This window comes from Rhyacophila brunnea, unplaced genomic scaffold (genome assembly GCF_057557595.1).
Source record: "Rhyacophila brunnea isolate RB1 unplaced genomic scaffold, BYU_Rbru_1.0 scaffold_22, whole genome shotgun sequence".
NCBI lineage: Eukaryota > Metazoa > Arthropoda > Insecta > Trichoptera > Rhyacophilidae > Rhyacophila > Rhyacophila brunnea.
The window spans coordinates 16,420,779-16,435,653 of NW_028232882.1; the positions used below are offsets into that span (position 1 = coordinate 16,420,779).

The 14,875-nt window shown below is 33.7% G+C and overlaps 1 protein-coding gene and 1 long non-coding RNA gene across 2 annotated transcripts in view; both read right to left on the bottom strand.

Annotated features, from left to right (window-relative positions):
* LOC147070101 (uncharacterized) overlaps nt 1–14,875 on the bottom strand; it is a 593,776-nt gene that overhangs the window by 90,428 nt on the left and 488,473 nt on the right. The window lies entirely within an intron of this gene.
* Nucleotides 768–4,521, bottom strand: LOC147070104 (Golgi to ER traffic protein 4 homolog). The gene is made up of 4 exons (XM_085949371.1): nt 4,392–4,521; nt 4,020–4,302; nt 3,003–3,310; nt 768–1,553 (listed from the first exon to the last, which is right to left on the bottom strand). Exons 1-4 carry the CDS (start codon nt 4,502–4,504, stop codon nt 1,301–1,303), a joined length of 957 nt encoding a protein of 318 aa, XP_085805497.1. The 5' UTR covers nt 4,505–4,521; the 3' UTR covers nt 768–1,300.

The window sequence follows — 14,875 nt, forward strand, 5'->3', positions numbered from 1 at the left end:
ATCCGCCACGCCGGAGCCCCCAGGCTAGAGCCCTGTCAGCCCCCCCCCCCTCCCTTGTGGGGGCAATGGCGGAGGGTATCTGTTGACTGCGGCAGGTTACTGAAAAAAACTCCTAGGACAGCTAATTTACTGACTTGAATTTGACTTTTGTTTCATCTTCAGTATTTTACTGAACATAAAATATTGTATTTCACTTTTTTACTAAAAAAGACAACATCCACTAAATAAGTTATTTTACAAAAAAAGTGACATCAAACCAGGGATTGAACCTGTGCTAATGGATTCTACATCTCCATAAAGTTGGACCCCTTGTCCAGCACACAATTCGGAATTTGCCTTGTGTGAAAAATAACATAGCCAATGCTCAAATGTAGGTAGACTTTGTCATGAATTCATTTCCCGTTTTACATAATGAAATAAGAGTCATCCGATCTCAAGAAAAAACACCATCAAAGTTCATACAAATAACTGTGGGTTTAAACCAAGCCATTATTTGCATGTGTTAGTAGAAGATTCGATAGACTTGGATACAGTTGTGTGTATGTGAATCCTAAATTTGATACAGATGGTTGTTTTGGTTAGAGAATAAATATATTATCTCTTGGTATTTATTAGGTATTTAGGTTATTTCAATTTTATTATCTTAAGAATGTAAACTGTAAATAATCGCCTAGTATGGAGTCTTCGTCACTGCTGTGACACATCAATTTGTAGTGAACCATGCTAACCTCTGCTGAACTACATCAAAGTGTAAATAAATAAACAATTATGTATTCACAAAATTTATTGAATAAAATTAATATAGTTTTATAGAAAATATTAAGATAGTTTCACAAACATTCCAGCTTAAATTTTATAATGCTAGTTTTTATTGCTACCATAAAGGCGGGCTATATGTGCATCCCTTGGACAAGAGAAAACCTGAAATGGCTGGAACTGCGCCACGGGGGATTTGATGACGCACAGCTAAAGCAATTTAAAGGCAGCTGCAATGGATCACCCAGGATGAAGAAAGTTTCTAGAGGAGACCAAGAGTTGTAGTGCCAAAAACAATGATGATTTTGATTGCCTAGTGCGAATACTGTAGTAACCTTTGATAAAAGACATGAAAAACAAACCACAACCAACCATTACCTAAATTATGGAACATGAGATTCTTCAATGCAACGGTTCAGAATTTAGTTTAAATTTTGTGCTGAAGAATAATAAAATATCATAATATGATGGCTTGTATATAGCTGACAAGTAGAACAAAAATAATAACAGATCTGGAAGTAATAATTCGAGGTTTCACCGGATCTCAATCGAGCTCCAGGGTGTGAATGGAATCTTCGACAGGTCTCATGGGCTCATCGTCAGGCGTCAGCTCTTCGTTATCATTTAGCAGAGACTGAATCATGTTGTCGTATAGTCCTGTGAGGCGGTTACGAGTCGGCGGCTCCGTTCCAAAAAACATATGACCCAATTTAGTCATGTAATTTCCATAGGAAGGATCTCTCGCGATGCTTGGTCTATAACTAACCAAGAGGTCATTGTATATATTGACCTCTTTCCTGAAATAAGAAGAGAAAATCAGTCAATTCAGATGTCACACCATTTTTAATACCAGACCTCCCTCCCTTTACCGTCACAATTTATCGGAAAATCTATTAACCACGTCTACATTATTTTGTTGGTTTTGTGAAAACATTTTCTACAACATCTTTATCATAAATTATCATATTATATCAGAACCCCTAGGATGTGACAACCCATAATATGGTTTTCCCTATGCTATTTTTGTGATTTGAAACATGATATTCATCAAAATAAACAACATAATATCGTCGGTGTTTTGTAGAAAGGTCGCCCTTAACGTAACCAAAATGCTATTTTACAGGAGGAGGATTTTTAACTCTTGACATTTATTTGTTTATGACCTGTGGATGATTATAAATACCTAACAAGTTTATAATAAAGCTGAGAAAGAATACTGTCATTATAATAGGCATTCTTATATGATATTTTAAAAGGCCTAATATGTCACATTCGCTTTTTATTCGTAATTTTAATTAATTTAATTTTAGTCGATTATCGTTTTTAAGTACTTTACTGTGAAGATACAAATTCGCCGTTTTTACACAACAAAGCTAGTGGGGTACACATTGTATTTTCATTAAAATCTCGATTTCGCCAAAATGGTTGATTCGCCCTTTCTACAAAACACCGACGATATGAGGCATCTTATTTCAAAAAACCAATACTTCCAAATCATGTTGTCAAAAAAAAATGTACACATTCTATACCAGCCGTGTCCAACTTCAAGTAGGCTGTCTAGTATTTACTATCTAGCATCAAAACTGTCAGTGATATATGTACCACTCTCACATTGTCATTATATAACTGAAACATATTATTATGTATATTTATTTGGCTGATAACACCGTGGAGTTATAAATTAAACAAACACACCATCACAAACAAATACTCAATCTTCCTATTCACTGTCAAAATGATAAGTTTTGGTGTTTTTTTGGGCACTTATCATCAAACTATTCTTCTACTGTGCAAATGAGAAATTATGCCTTATTTTAAACTATGGGATTTACGTCTTCTCTTTCTTCCGCCCCTGAGACAAGACGTGGGTGATGCAATATGAATCGAATAATACAAAGACGTCACGCGAGCTTTCGTAAGCTGGTTAAGGAAATAAAAATGTTGTCAAAAATGCGAACGGATGTTGAACCAAATGCCTTCAAACCCATCAGCGCAATTGCTGAGTTCGATCAGATAAAAATATAAATATTTAGAAATAAGTCTGCTCTTGTAATTTAAGTATAATAACTACACTCAAGGTGGGAACAGATTGGGGGCACACCACGTGTGTGGAGTGACATCATACCTTACCATTTTCTTTTCCATAATACACAATATTACACACAATGGTAAGATATGTCACTCCAATGCGTGGCGTGTTCTCAATCTGTTCTCGCATTAACAATTTAAAAATAACAAAAACTTACTTTTCTATACTAGTAATAAGAAGCCACAGTAAATTGAGAAGAGGCGTGGGAAAAGGCGGTTCATTCTTTTTAATATTAGGGTGAAGATTGGTAAAGCACGTGAATGTTTCTTTGGCGAGTGAAATCTTCTTCAAGCAAAGCAACTGAAAGACTGCCGGAGCGATAAATATATCCATGTCCCCCTCCGGGCCCTTCGCCGCGTGGAACTCAATCAACATGGTGGCATATGACGTGCTATCTGATGTATGCAGGAAATGCTGTCTGGCACTAATGTAGTTCTTTTGACTCCAATATATATGAGCAATTTTCTGGAAAGAAAAAAATTAGATTAGTAAAATTTTATATCGTGTTTGTTCGCCGTGGAGTAATGAACAAAATACTCCCTATAAATTCATAGGTTACAGGTTCAAATGCCATATTTGAGTCAAATTTACATGTTGTTTTTTCAGTGTGTGTTGGGATCAAAATAGGGCTACTAACCATAATCTTCTTAGAGTACATGTGCTTTTTATGGGTTGGTAAATGTTTTCTTTCTTTTCACTTTTCAAAGTCAAACAACTCAACCCCAGCAACGAGTGCTTTAACATCGTCACAACCCGTTGGCTGAAACCGATGGCCAGTTAACTTCATGAATGACTAAACTGATAATAGTCAAAATTGGAGTTGGTAATTGTGCCGCAGAGGTGGACACGAGCTATTATAATTTTTTTTTACGAAAACAGTTTATTCCATGTAGACAATTATAATAAATACCTTTTTCTGTCAGCGCTTTCGATCCAATAATCGTTAATTGAAAATTTGAAATTTTTTGATACACCATTATCACAAACTAAGATTATGAGGTAATATTAGGTTGGGGTAGGTTAGGTTTGGTTTGGTCTAAAAAGAAAGTTGTAAAATCTCATGTCCACCTCTGCGGCACATTTACCTTGGAGTTTTGTACATAAGCACATTTCTAAGAGCCATTTGTATCTGTTTGTACTTCTAATAATAATGTATAAATACATAGATACGTACATGATGAAAAGCGGGATCCCCAATTGAATTACTCCCCATGGACCATCGAGTTGCACTTGTTAAATAAGTATCTCTCTCTGGAATTGTAGGATTCATTAATGAAAACATTCTAGTCACTTTCCCTATGGTTTCTTCAGTTATTTCCGACTTAGATTTTACTAAAACATCAACGAAGAGATTTGCTAAATCGGCACCGCTTTCCTGCTGGTGATGCTCAAGCATCAAGTGGGCCCCCTTTTCCAACATATCGCCTAACTCTTTGTATTTATTTTGACCCAGCAATCTGAAAAACAAGATGACATGTGAAATTAATGATTGAAATCGTACTCATACACTGATACCAGATCGAATGATTATTTTAGATGTTTATACCTAAAGTAAAGAGTTCTGTACATCTGGTGGGCTTCATAATATTTTCCTGAATTGACGGATGCTTCTAATTTTGCAAGAATTCTTGTTATTCCACGATCGCTCGCCACGACCATTTTAATTTTTTGACACTGATTGTCAGTGCTGCCAGAATACCACCAATTTTAGTTTGACTACTTTTCTCCTGTAATATACGGACTACTTGATCTTGACCCATTATTTTTATGAAATTCAGGTCCATTTAACTGGATCACCCAATGTTAAAACTCCTAAATTTTTTTGGGTGCGTTTGTTTGTGCATGGTTGGTGCACGTTTGTGCACGATTTTTTTTCGTTTGTGCACCTATAATAACCGAAAAATTCCAATTTCAAATTGGGTGTTCCAGCTAAACGTTGGGTCACCCAATGTTGAAATTTCAACCTTTTTTTGTGTGCATTCGTTTGTGCATCGTTAGTGCACGTTTGTGCACGCGTTTCTTTCGTTTGTGCACGCATATTAAGGGGGTTATTCGCATTTCAATTTGGGTGACCCAGCTAAATGCTGGATACTCGTGTCACAAAACTTAGATTTTTTTCAAAATTTAAATTGTAAACACTAGTGCGTTGGTAGTGAACGTGAGTGCATGATTTTTTTTTGCCTTTTCATCTGTATTCAGCGCGCTATTTAATTTTAAGTTTGTATGCAAAACCTGCTGCGTGGGTTTAAAAAAATTTTTTTAGTGAAATCTCTTGTGGCAAAGCTAATGCGCAATTCTGCATACTTTTTTTTATTTTTTCTCATATAGTGCGTGAGATATTTAATATGAAATATTTGATGAACGTTAAGTCGAACCACCCAACAAACTTTTTTAACTTTTTATTAGGTCATCAATTTGTCTAGTATTGGCTTACGTTTGTGCACGTGCTTTTTTTGATTTCGAGATTATATCTTGAGAGATAATATTTTTTTAAATTTAGTGACTTGATACTTGAACCATTAAATTTACCTTAAAATTGTTTTGTTAAGTGCATACGATTACATATATATTTTTAAACTTTTAACATGATTTTTCAATTTTTTATCTTTTACATTAAGCTATAAATTTGATTTTGAATGGCCGTCAAGTTTTAACATCAAACATTTTTTCCACACTTTTTAAATGCACACCTTTGAGTAATTTAATTACATGATTTTTCATGTATTTTGTATTGTTTTTCCATGTAAATTACGCGAAAAATTCCCATTTTTCCATTTTCACTAAGCACCCCGTCAAAATATCCCGAACAAAAACAACCGCATCCGTTTGGAAGATCCAGTCAACAGAGTCTCGCAAAATAGCCAAAACGGTGTATGCTCTCTAAGCGCTTGGCCGTAGTCATGGGGCGTCTTCGACGCGGAATAGGCGCGGGGACGGGCACGGGTAGTGTCCGTAGCAGGGGGGTGTATCAGGCATACACCTAAGAGGTATTAAATGATTTGTATGCAGTCCAGACTGTAGAGATCTGTTGGATCGACTGCTTAACAAAATGGCGGTATGTCATGTGACAGGATATTGTAGATATCTACTAGAACTACTGTTACAAAATGGCGGTGAAAAATGTGACCAGCTATCATAGATGTTATCCAGCTATATTGTACATTTATATTTGCCATGTGTAATAAATATTTTTTTTATTCAACGAATAATTACAAGATTTAGAAATGTCATACTTACATAATTTTAAAACACTTCTGAAAAATATATAACTACTAGAAAAAATCTTTTTGAAACAAATACGACACCCAGCAGGATCGTGAAGGATTAAATAATTATAATGTATGTTTATTATCTCTTCATTATTTATTAATGTTTCTTTATAAAATAAATATATTCTTTGAACCTTGTGTTTATCAAGTGGAGAAATCTTATTTCAATTATTTCCAGTTATTTAATTATCCTCTAGATAATTTATTAATAATATTTCATATTAGAGAGTTTTTATTGTGCAGCATGTTTATTAGGTATATTGTTATAATTTATAATAAATTGTAACATATTATTTAATTTGTGATATATGGATGTTAGTGTAGTTGCAAAAAAATACCTACCTATACCATACCTACTATACCATACCTACTATAAGTGATATTATATTTATATACATATTCATATCGTTATCATCATCAACTAGGATCAATCCACTGCTGGATGAAGGGTTCCGCAACCTGAATCTACTACTAGCGGTTAAACAAATTCGTGATAGTATACCTATTTCTATCATCCTTATCAACATCGACCTGAACCAATCCACTGCTGGATAAAGACCTCCCTAGCCTGATTCTACTCCTTTCTGTCATTTGAATTGCTATATTCGGTTGTATAATTGGTATATCGGTTGAGTGGATTTTGCGTTAAAATCAGACAAACGGATAGACAGATAGAGATTACAAGTTTATATCATGGGCCAAACATAAATATACGTCAGTAAATTTGTACCTTAATCTCGATTCAATTTACTCTATGACCATATCGTGAATATAATACGTCATAACATTTATCCTTTGAAAATAATTTTATTAGGTCGAGAGTTCTTATTTTGAATATTTATATTTTGTTTACTGGATTTTTCAAATGTCAAATGAATAAGAAACAAAACACAATCGGATTGGTGAAAAACACATCGAAATATGCTAAAACGTGTGTGAAATTGAATATTTTTCGTAATAATTGACTAGTAATAATTAATATTAGATAAAATTTATTAAATAATGTCGAAGGATAGGTGTGCAGTAAAAGGATGTGATAGTTTAGCACGTAAGTAATTTTTTTTCACATAAAAATGATAATATGTATAATATATAACAAATTTCGCTTATTATATCAATTATTGTACAAAATGTATACCTACCTCACACATTAAAACATTTCTTTATGCAAACATTGTTCAATTTAAATATGAAAATAAATATATAGCTTCCATCTACATAATAATACATAATTGTTAATCAATTCTCAGTAGGTACCTACTTCACTAAAAATAATCAGCGCTTCATGCATTTTTAATCAACACTATACCACGATATGCCATGCATATTAAAAACCATGCACTCATAAATTTCAGCTGAAGCGGTGCTGCATCGGTACCCACAACCCGAAAAACATAAAGACAGGTTTCTGGAGTGGGTAAAGTCCAGTGGTGGCAACTTGTCGGATTTGGACCCTAAATTTATTTATGATAATCGTCGGATATGCACCTGTCATTTCAACAGCAAATTCCGTCTAAGACATAACAGGTTGAGTGTGTTAGCAATTCCATCACTCCTTCTTCCGGGTAAGATGACATTTCAGTTTTGTATCGTAATATTCATAAGATAACTAGCTTTTTGTGATAATGGTAGGTGTTATTATCATATCATTTTGCTTTAAGAGTAGCAGCAAAGAATAATATATTATTTTTTACAACTGAAAAGACATGGGGTCATATGCTTATTTTAAAAATGTATCTTTAGGTGTTCTTTTTTTATTTAGCTCAATAATATGATGTAGATCTTGGAAAGCCCACAAAGATTTTTCATAAGCATACATAAAAAACCTGCTTTGAATTTATTGTTTATTATCGTTTATTGTAATAGGTATCTAAAGAATTTTTATATTATTCCATGATTATTTAATCTTATTATAGGTAATCAAATACCCATGTTTCAACTTCATTTCGAAATCTGTTCTGAATTCTGATCTTTGAAATTTTATAGAAATGAGTCTCCCGTGTCTGATTCTAAAAGCATATACAATTAATTTTATCTTTTTAGATCAACCCATGGAGTCAGAATCACCTCTACCTCATTTGAGTTTGCCGTCTGACACTTTTGATAAGCAGAACCATCGTAAGTCATATTTTTCTTCTGTCACAGACCATGTTACAATTAATCTATATATATATTGAGATCAATATGAATTAAACGCCGGGTTCGTTCGCCCACTGAGAACGTTTATTGGCACAGGGGATCTAATGGTCGAAAGGTATAATATAATAGTGACAATGTAATAGCTTATCGAATTCTAATAGAAATTATACTGGAAAGTCTACTTCCTGAAGCGCTCAACAGATGGCGGTAACCTCTTCCTCTGGAAGTTTATTTATTTCTAGGTGAATATTGGGGAGTCGTAGTGGCTGTGTCGGTGTAGATTAATAGTATTGGTACTCATGCCGATCTGGGACAAGCCACGATATATTGTCTGCCCCTATGTTTAGTCGAGTTATAAAGAAATACAAGCTTATAAATTAACAAGTCATTAATAGTATGATAATGACCCCTGACATGAGGAAATACAGGTCAACAAATCCTTCGATTGGTTTAACACTACTGTGTAGTGAATCTAATTTATTTTTAAGGGATTTAAATTAGGGTTATTATTAAAAGCAAAAGTAAGAAATGAAGTCATCGAGAATTTGAGCAGCATCAGAGATAAATTTTGACCTTGGAGCTAAACCCCTCTATAAAAAGAATCAGTCTGCTTTGTGCAGATGTCGCTAGTTGGCAGATCGAAGCCGTGATTTACAAAAATACTAAACAATCAATATTAACAATAACTGACACTTGGTTATAATAATGACACAGAATTATAATGGTCTTATGGAATCTTTACAGAGGGTGTATGTCCTCTTAGGGTTAGGCAACAAGAGACACCAACAAGAATAGAAAACAAGAACAAGAAACAAAGTAATTTATATTACTAGGTCGCAATTGCTATTAATCTAAAACTAAAACATACACCATAATATTATAAACACAGTCTTGGTTTTACAAATTTTCCAAACGGGGTAGTATTAAGTATAATGATTATAATATACACTGAGCATAAGAAACAATACGGCTAGACTTTAATTGACTTTAGGTTCTAAAACTAAATAGAAGTTAAATAAAATTAAACAAATTGTAGAATAAAAGACAAATACAATTTAGATCCACCTATTTTTTTGCACAATTTCAGTTTCACATTATGATGATCCATTGAACCGGATATCTGAGGATTGTTTTGTTCGGTCCAGGGAGTCAGCAGAAGCACTTCTGCCACAGTCGAGCTTACTGTCTTACATCTCTAATGAGCAGAACCATTGTAAGTCATATTTTTTTCTCACCCGACAGACCATGTTACAATTAATAATCTGTCTATATTACTCTCATATGTCGAAAACATGTTTGGCATTGACTTAAGCGCATATTACATTGGCAAATTCTCAAGGAAACCGTCTGCCACGGTAGCCCTGATCGTGAAAACCAGGGGGTTGGAGCGGACTGCTCCCTATTACTTGCGCTAGTTCTATCAACTTTTAATAGGTATTATACGTATACAAATGTTAGAAAACAATATTAGTTTTAAAAGTTTTGAAAACTGTCTATTTAATTATACAAATATACACCTATACCCCATTTACCTAATAATAAAAAAAGCTTCCGGAGCAGTGGGCAGTACAAATTTTCGGTGATCCGGTTAAAACCCCCTTGCTCCACTGCTCCGTGCTCCAGCTCCGAGCTTCACTCCAACCCTTTGTTGAAAACTCAATTTTGAGTCGTTCCCCAGAGTCGTAATCGAATTGCAATAATTCCTATTTTTCCTACTAATAATAGTAATTATGTTATGATTTCAGTTGAACGTCTGGAATCCACACCATTGTTTTTGGCCCATCAACAACCGGTACCGCTAGTGAAGAGGTCTATCACTTCGAATAACTTGGACAAGAAACGTAAGTAAGATTTTATGATTCTAACCCTAACATTATCAGCGCTAAATAAATACTAACATGTACCTAATTGTAAGCATAAAATCTTTGATTTGAACCCCAAGTTTGGAAAATTCACATTTTATTATTCAATGTACGTACCTACCTATGTATGAACCTAATTGGTTCAGCAAGTGATTGAAATCCATATCTCCTAAAAAGAAAGATGCGACATACATTCACATCAGATAAAAGGCCCACTGAAAAAACGCTTATTATATAGGTAGGTAGATAGTTAACAAAATTTAAAATAATGGAACCAGATTATCATGAATGCCAATGTTGCATTCTGGGTGCCAGGATGCTGTAATATTTATCCCCAAGTGAAGATGATACAATTTTCTATATTCATTAGATTCAAAAATATGTTAGAGACATTGTGTGAGAAGGATTAGGTACCTATAAGAAATTCTGGAAAACATTCTAGGTAAAGGTGCCTACCTACTAACTGATATCTCTAGTTTTTTTGTCAATGGTTAAAGGCTCATTCTATAAAATTTAAAACTTACAGACTTCTCATTATATAAGTAAATAAATATTTTTTTATTTTTAATATTCCAGGTAAAACATATGATAGTCTCTTGGCACGTGTCGGAGTGTCTCGCACTAATCAACTCACCCCCAAGGAAAGAGTACTCCATAAAACAGCAACAGATTTTCGAAGGCAGATGTTAAGGGCATTAAAAAAAAATAAGAGTTTTAGAAGTAGACTCCATGCAGCGAAAGTATTGGGGAAAAACACAGCATTTATGCAGGTTACGGAGAACATGACAGCTTCTGCAAAGATCTTTACTGGTCTTCAAATGCTCCAGTCTGGTAAGAAGGCCAGAGGAAGACGGTTTACGGAAGACGAAAAAATACTTTCGCTGTCAATATATAAGCAAAGCCCAAAAGCATACAGATTTTTATACAAGATATTTGTGTTGCCTGCCCCACGAACATTGCTGAAGGTTCTTAACAGAGTACCAATCTCCACTGGCATAAATGATCAATTATTTTCCCACCTCAAACAGATGGTGCGTAGAATACCACCGCACCATCGATATTGCACATTGCTCTTTGATGAAATGAGTCTGAGTCCCCGTTTACTATATGATGAAAGGAAGGACAGAATCGAAGGCTTCGAAGACTTTGGCAATAATCGAAGGAGCAATCAAATTGCTGATCATGTTCTTGTTTTCATGATAAGGGGCATACGCCGTAAATTTAAACAACCTGTTGCCTACACATTTTGTACAGGGTCAACGAAAACACCTGAACTCATGTTTCAGTTGAGAGCCGTTATTAAAGCTGTCAACTCAACTGGACTAAGAGTTATTGCAACAGTTTGCGATCAAGGCAAGAGTAATGAGTCTGCCATTAAGCAACTCATCCAGCAGACAAAAAGATCGTATTTAAGCGACGAAAACCGTAAATCGCTATGGAAGGATGAGGATAGTTTCTTTGAGGTTGAGGGGAAAAAAGTAATACCATTATTTGATCCTCCTCATTTACTTAAAGGAATGAGAAATAATTCGATCGGTAAATCTATAAGGTGCAAAATTGAGGGGAAAATTTTAGTTGGAAAATGGGAACACCTACAGCAAGTATATTATCATTGTGATGTTACAAAAAACGATATGAGGGTGTTACCAAAATTGACAGATTATCATGTAGAGCCTGATAAGATTCCCAAAATGAAAGTCAAATATGCCAGTGAGATTTTTAGTCACACGGTGGGTGCGATAATGCTACATTTTGCCAGTATGTACCTATTTGCCTATTACTGAATGATGTTTTAAATTTAATAGTGCTTTCAGATTTCCCAGATTAGCTTTGTTTGATTACCTACATGTAGAAGATTTTCGCATTCCTATGCCATTTCAGTTGATAAATAATTACTCATAGTATAAATGTAAACATCTGAAATCATCACATCTGAAAATTTAAAATAACTAAGCTAATTAAAATATTTTCATAACTAATAATTCATTATAACAATATAATCGAATACGACATACTCGTATAGTGAAACGAGTAGATACCTAATAAGAATATTATTAGGTACCTATGTCTAATTGACTTTATTTATTTTCAGATGTCAACTATATCCCGAGCGAAGCACGCGAAACAGCTCGAATTATACTCTTCTTTGATAAACTCTTTGACTCTGTCAACAGTAGTTTCGCAATTGCCGTCAAAGGTAAAGAATTACGAGCCGCCCTGACTGAAACGTCAAACCATTTGAAATTTTGGTCAGAGGCTATCGCCATACTCAGCTCTATGGATTTTGTTGATGACAATGGTAAATGTAGTAAGCCACCTTCCTTGGGGAATTGGATTTTTACTATTAAGGCTTTACGAGACATATGGAGAGAACTGAACGGTCGCGGTTTCAAATCATTGCTTCTTCGGCATTTTAACCAAGACTCCCTGGAGAACTTTTACGGATCTATTCGAAGTCAGGGGGTGCGAAATATTATGCCGACTTGCTCAGGATTTGAAGCCGCGTACAAGACGTTACTCATGAACAACATGGTATCGTCTCACTCAGTAGGTTCGAATTGTGAGGAAGATAATGCAGGGAAATGTCTACGACCACTTAGAGCACTTCTGAGTGATCGACAAGACATTACCCCTGCGAAAGATACATGTACAAATTCAGAAAACAACATTTTATTTTCTGAATCTACAATAATATCTGAGAGTATGACATCTTTGGAAGCCGGCAGCTCAACTTACGTTGCTGGCTATATAATAAGAAAGATACAAAAAAAAATTTTTAAACAATGTTCTCTGTGCAATGCTTTTTCTTTTGGCGACCCTAATGCGTCAGGCATGGCCATCATTACTGCTCGCGAATATTCCCATAAACATTGGCTTCGATATCCATCTGCGGATATTATTAATACCTTTAACCATATGAAGCAAATTATTAATCACTTTTTAAAAAATGAATGTCACTCATTAGGTTTGAAAAAGAAAATTCATTCTCAGATACTGCTTGATGTCAATTTTGATTTTATTAATTGTCAAAATCATAAGGATGTCTTTATAAATTATATATCATCATTAAGTATAAGGATTCTCTTACACTGGTGGTGTAAGGATGTGTGCCGAATACTGAGCGGTAGAAATTGCAGGTATAATGGCAATGATCCTGTTAAGTCTGCCGCCAGGGATCGCTTTACTAAATATAATTACAAAAATAGGAAATAATTTGTATTTGTATGGTATTATTTAGTTTATAATTAATTTTACTATTTTTTATTATTATTTATTTACTAATTTCTAAAGTTATCAATAATCATATCAAAATATCAAATCCACTTTGCAAGTTACCACACAAATGCAGCTTGATTATAAATAATACTAATTTGAATTTCTCAACCTTAATAATATTAAAACAGCTATGGCTTATTATTACAAACTTAAAGATAATGAATATATTATTATGTAGGTACCTACCTACTTATACATAAGGATAAAAATTCTCATGATTTTTGATAAATTTGATATTTTAAGGGGTACTTTAAATAAACTAATATGTTCCTCAAAAAATCGATTCTCTAGCGAGAATCATAATATGCTACTCTTTAAGAGTAAATGACATTTTATCATTTTGAACCTTGAATCTATAAAATAAAACTACATGAATTAATTTGTGTAAGTATTTAAATTAACATGGCGTTAATCGTCTATAATGAAAATGTACCTATTTATTTTTGCAATTTTTTCCGCTCATTTATCAGTGTACATAGTTTCAATATTGCATTGCAAATGGAATTCTTCCAATTAAATGCTATCTCATTTAATATAAATTATATAAGCCTTCAGTAAAATTTCTTGTGGTTAATTAAAAAATGTTAAACCTTACTTTGATTTAAGATTTTATTGAATTTGTCATATTACATTCTGTTTTAGATAATCTGATGATATTTTGTTGTAATATTATGTATTTATATTTTTATTTTATATGCTGTTTCTGTATTTCAAAAAATAAAATGTCAAACATATAATATTTTTTTGTTTTTAATTCCCGCCTAAGTCCCAGTCCAAGATTCAAGCCACTTTTTAAAACGAAGACCTCCAGTTTTAAGATTCGAGCCATTTTTTAAAACGAAGACCTCCAGTCCAAATTAGAGAGAGATATATATAGAATGATTTTGAACCGCTTCTACACATTGAAGTGGCCTATCTATAGTATATAGTATATTAGTCTATGGTCCGTAGTAACCCGCGCGCGTCCAGTCGTGTTCAGCGTCAAATCAGGGATAGGAAACCATAAACACTGGAAAGCTTTTACTGGTAAACTCTTATTTGAAATGACAAAACTTTGCAGCAAAATTTGGGCCAATGAAATCAATATGTAAAGCACTAATTTAACAGTAGAATTTTATAACTTATACAAGAAACTGCGGGAACAACCAGACAAGTTTTTCGAAAAAGAGTAACATGAGATAATATTTGATTAAGTATATTCTAATTGATCTAAGTTTTTTCTATTCCTTTTGAGTCATTTTTTGCGATCCGACTATCGCCTTTTGGCATCTTCAAATACCACCAATGGTGAATACACACTGTCATCTGATACAGTTAATTCGTGTTTATTTGGTAAATTTATATAATATATGAATTTAAATTCAAATTCCATCAAGTACGCTTGGTCGATTTTATATTTTGATTATATATTGGATAATATGTAAGTTAAAGTTTAAAAAAGACTTTTCGGTTCATATGGTGTGTATGTAGGTGTAGAATGTACA

Bases quoted from the DNA above. Each gene is read 5' to 3' on its own strand.
- LOC147070104 (XM_085949371.1), bottom strand. From the start codon at position 4,504: ATGGTCGTGGCGAGCGATCGTGGAATAACAAGAATTCTTGCAAAATTA. The intron at 4,303-4,391 runs GTATAAACATCT...CTTGTTTTTCAG, and splicing joins TACAGAACTCTTTACTTTAG to ATTGCTGGGTCAAAATAAAT. The intron at 3,311-4,019 runs GTACGTATCTAT...TTTTCTTTCCAG, and splicing joins GGGATCCCGCTTTTCATCAT to AAAATTGCTCATATATATTG.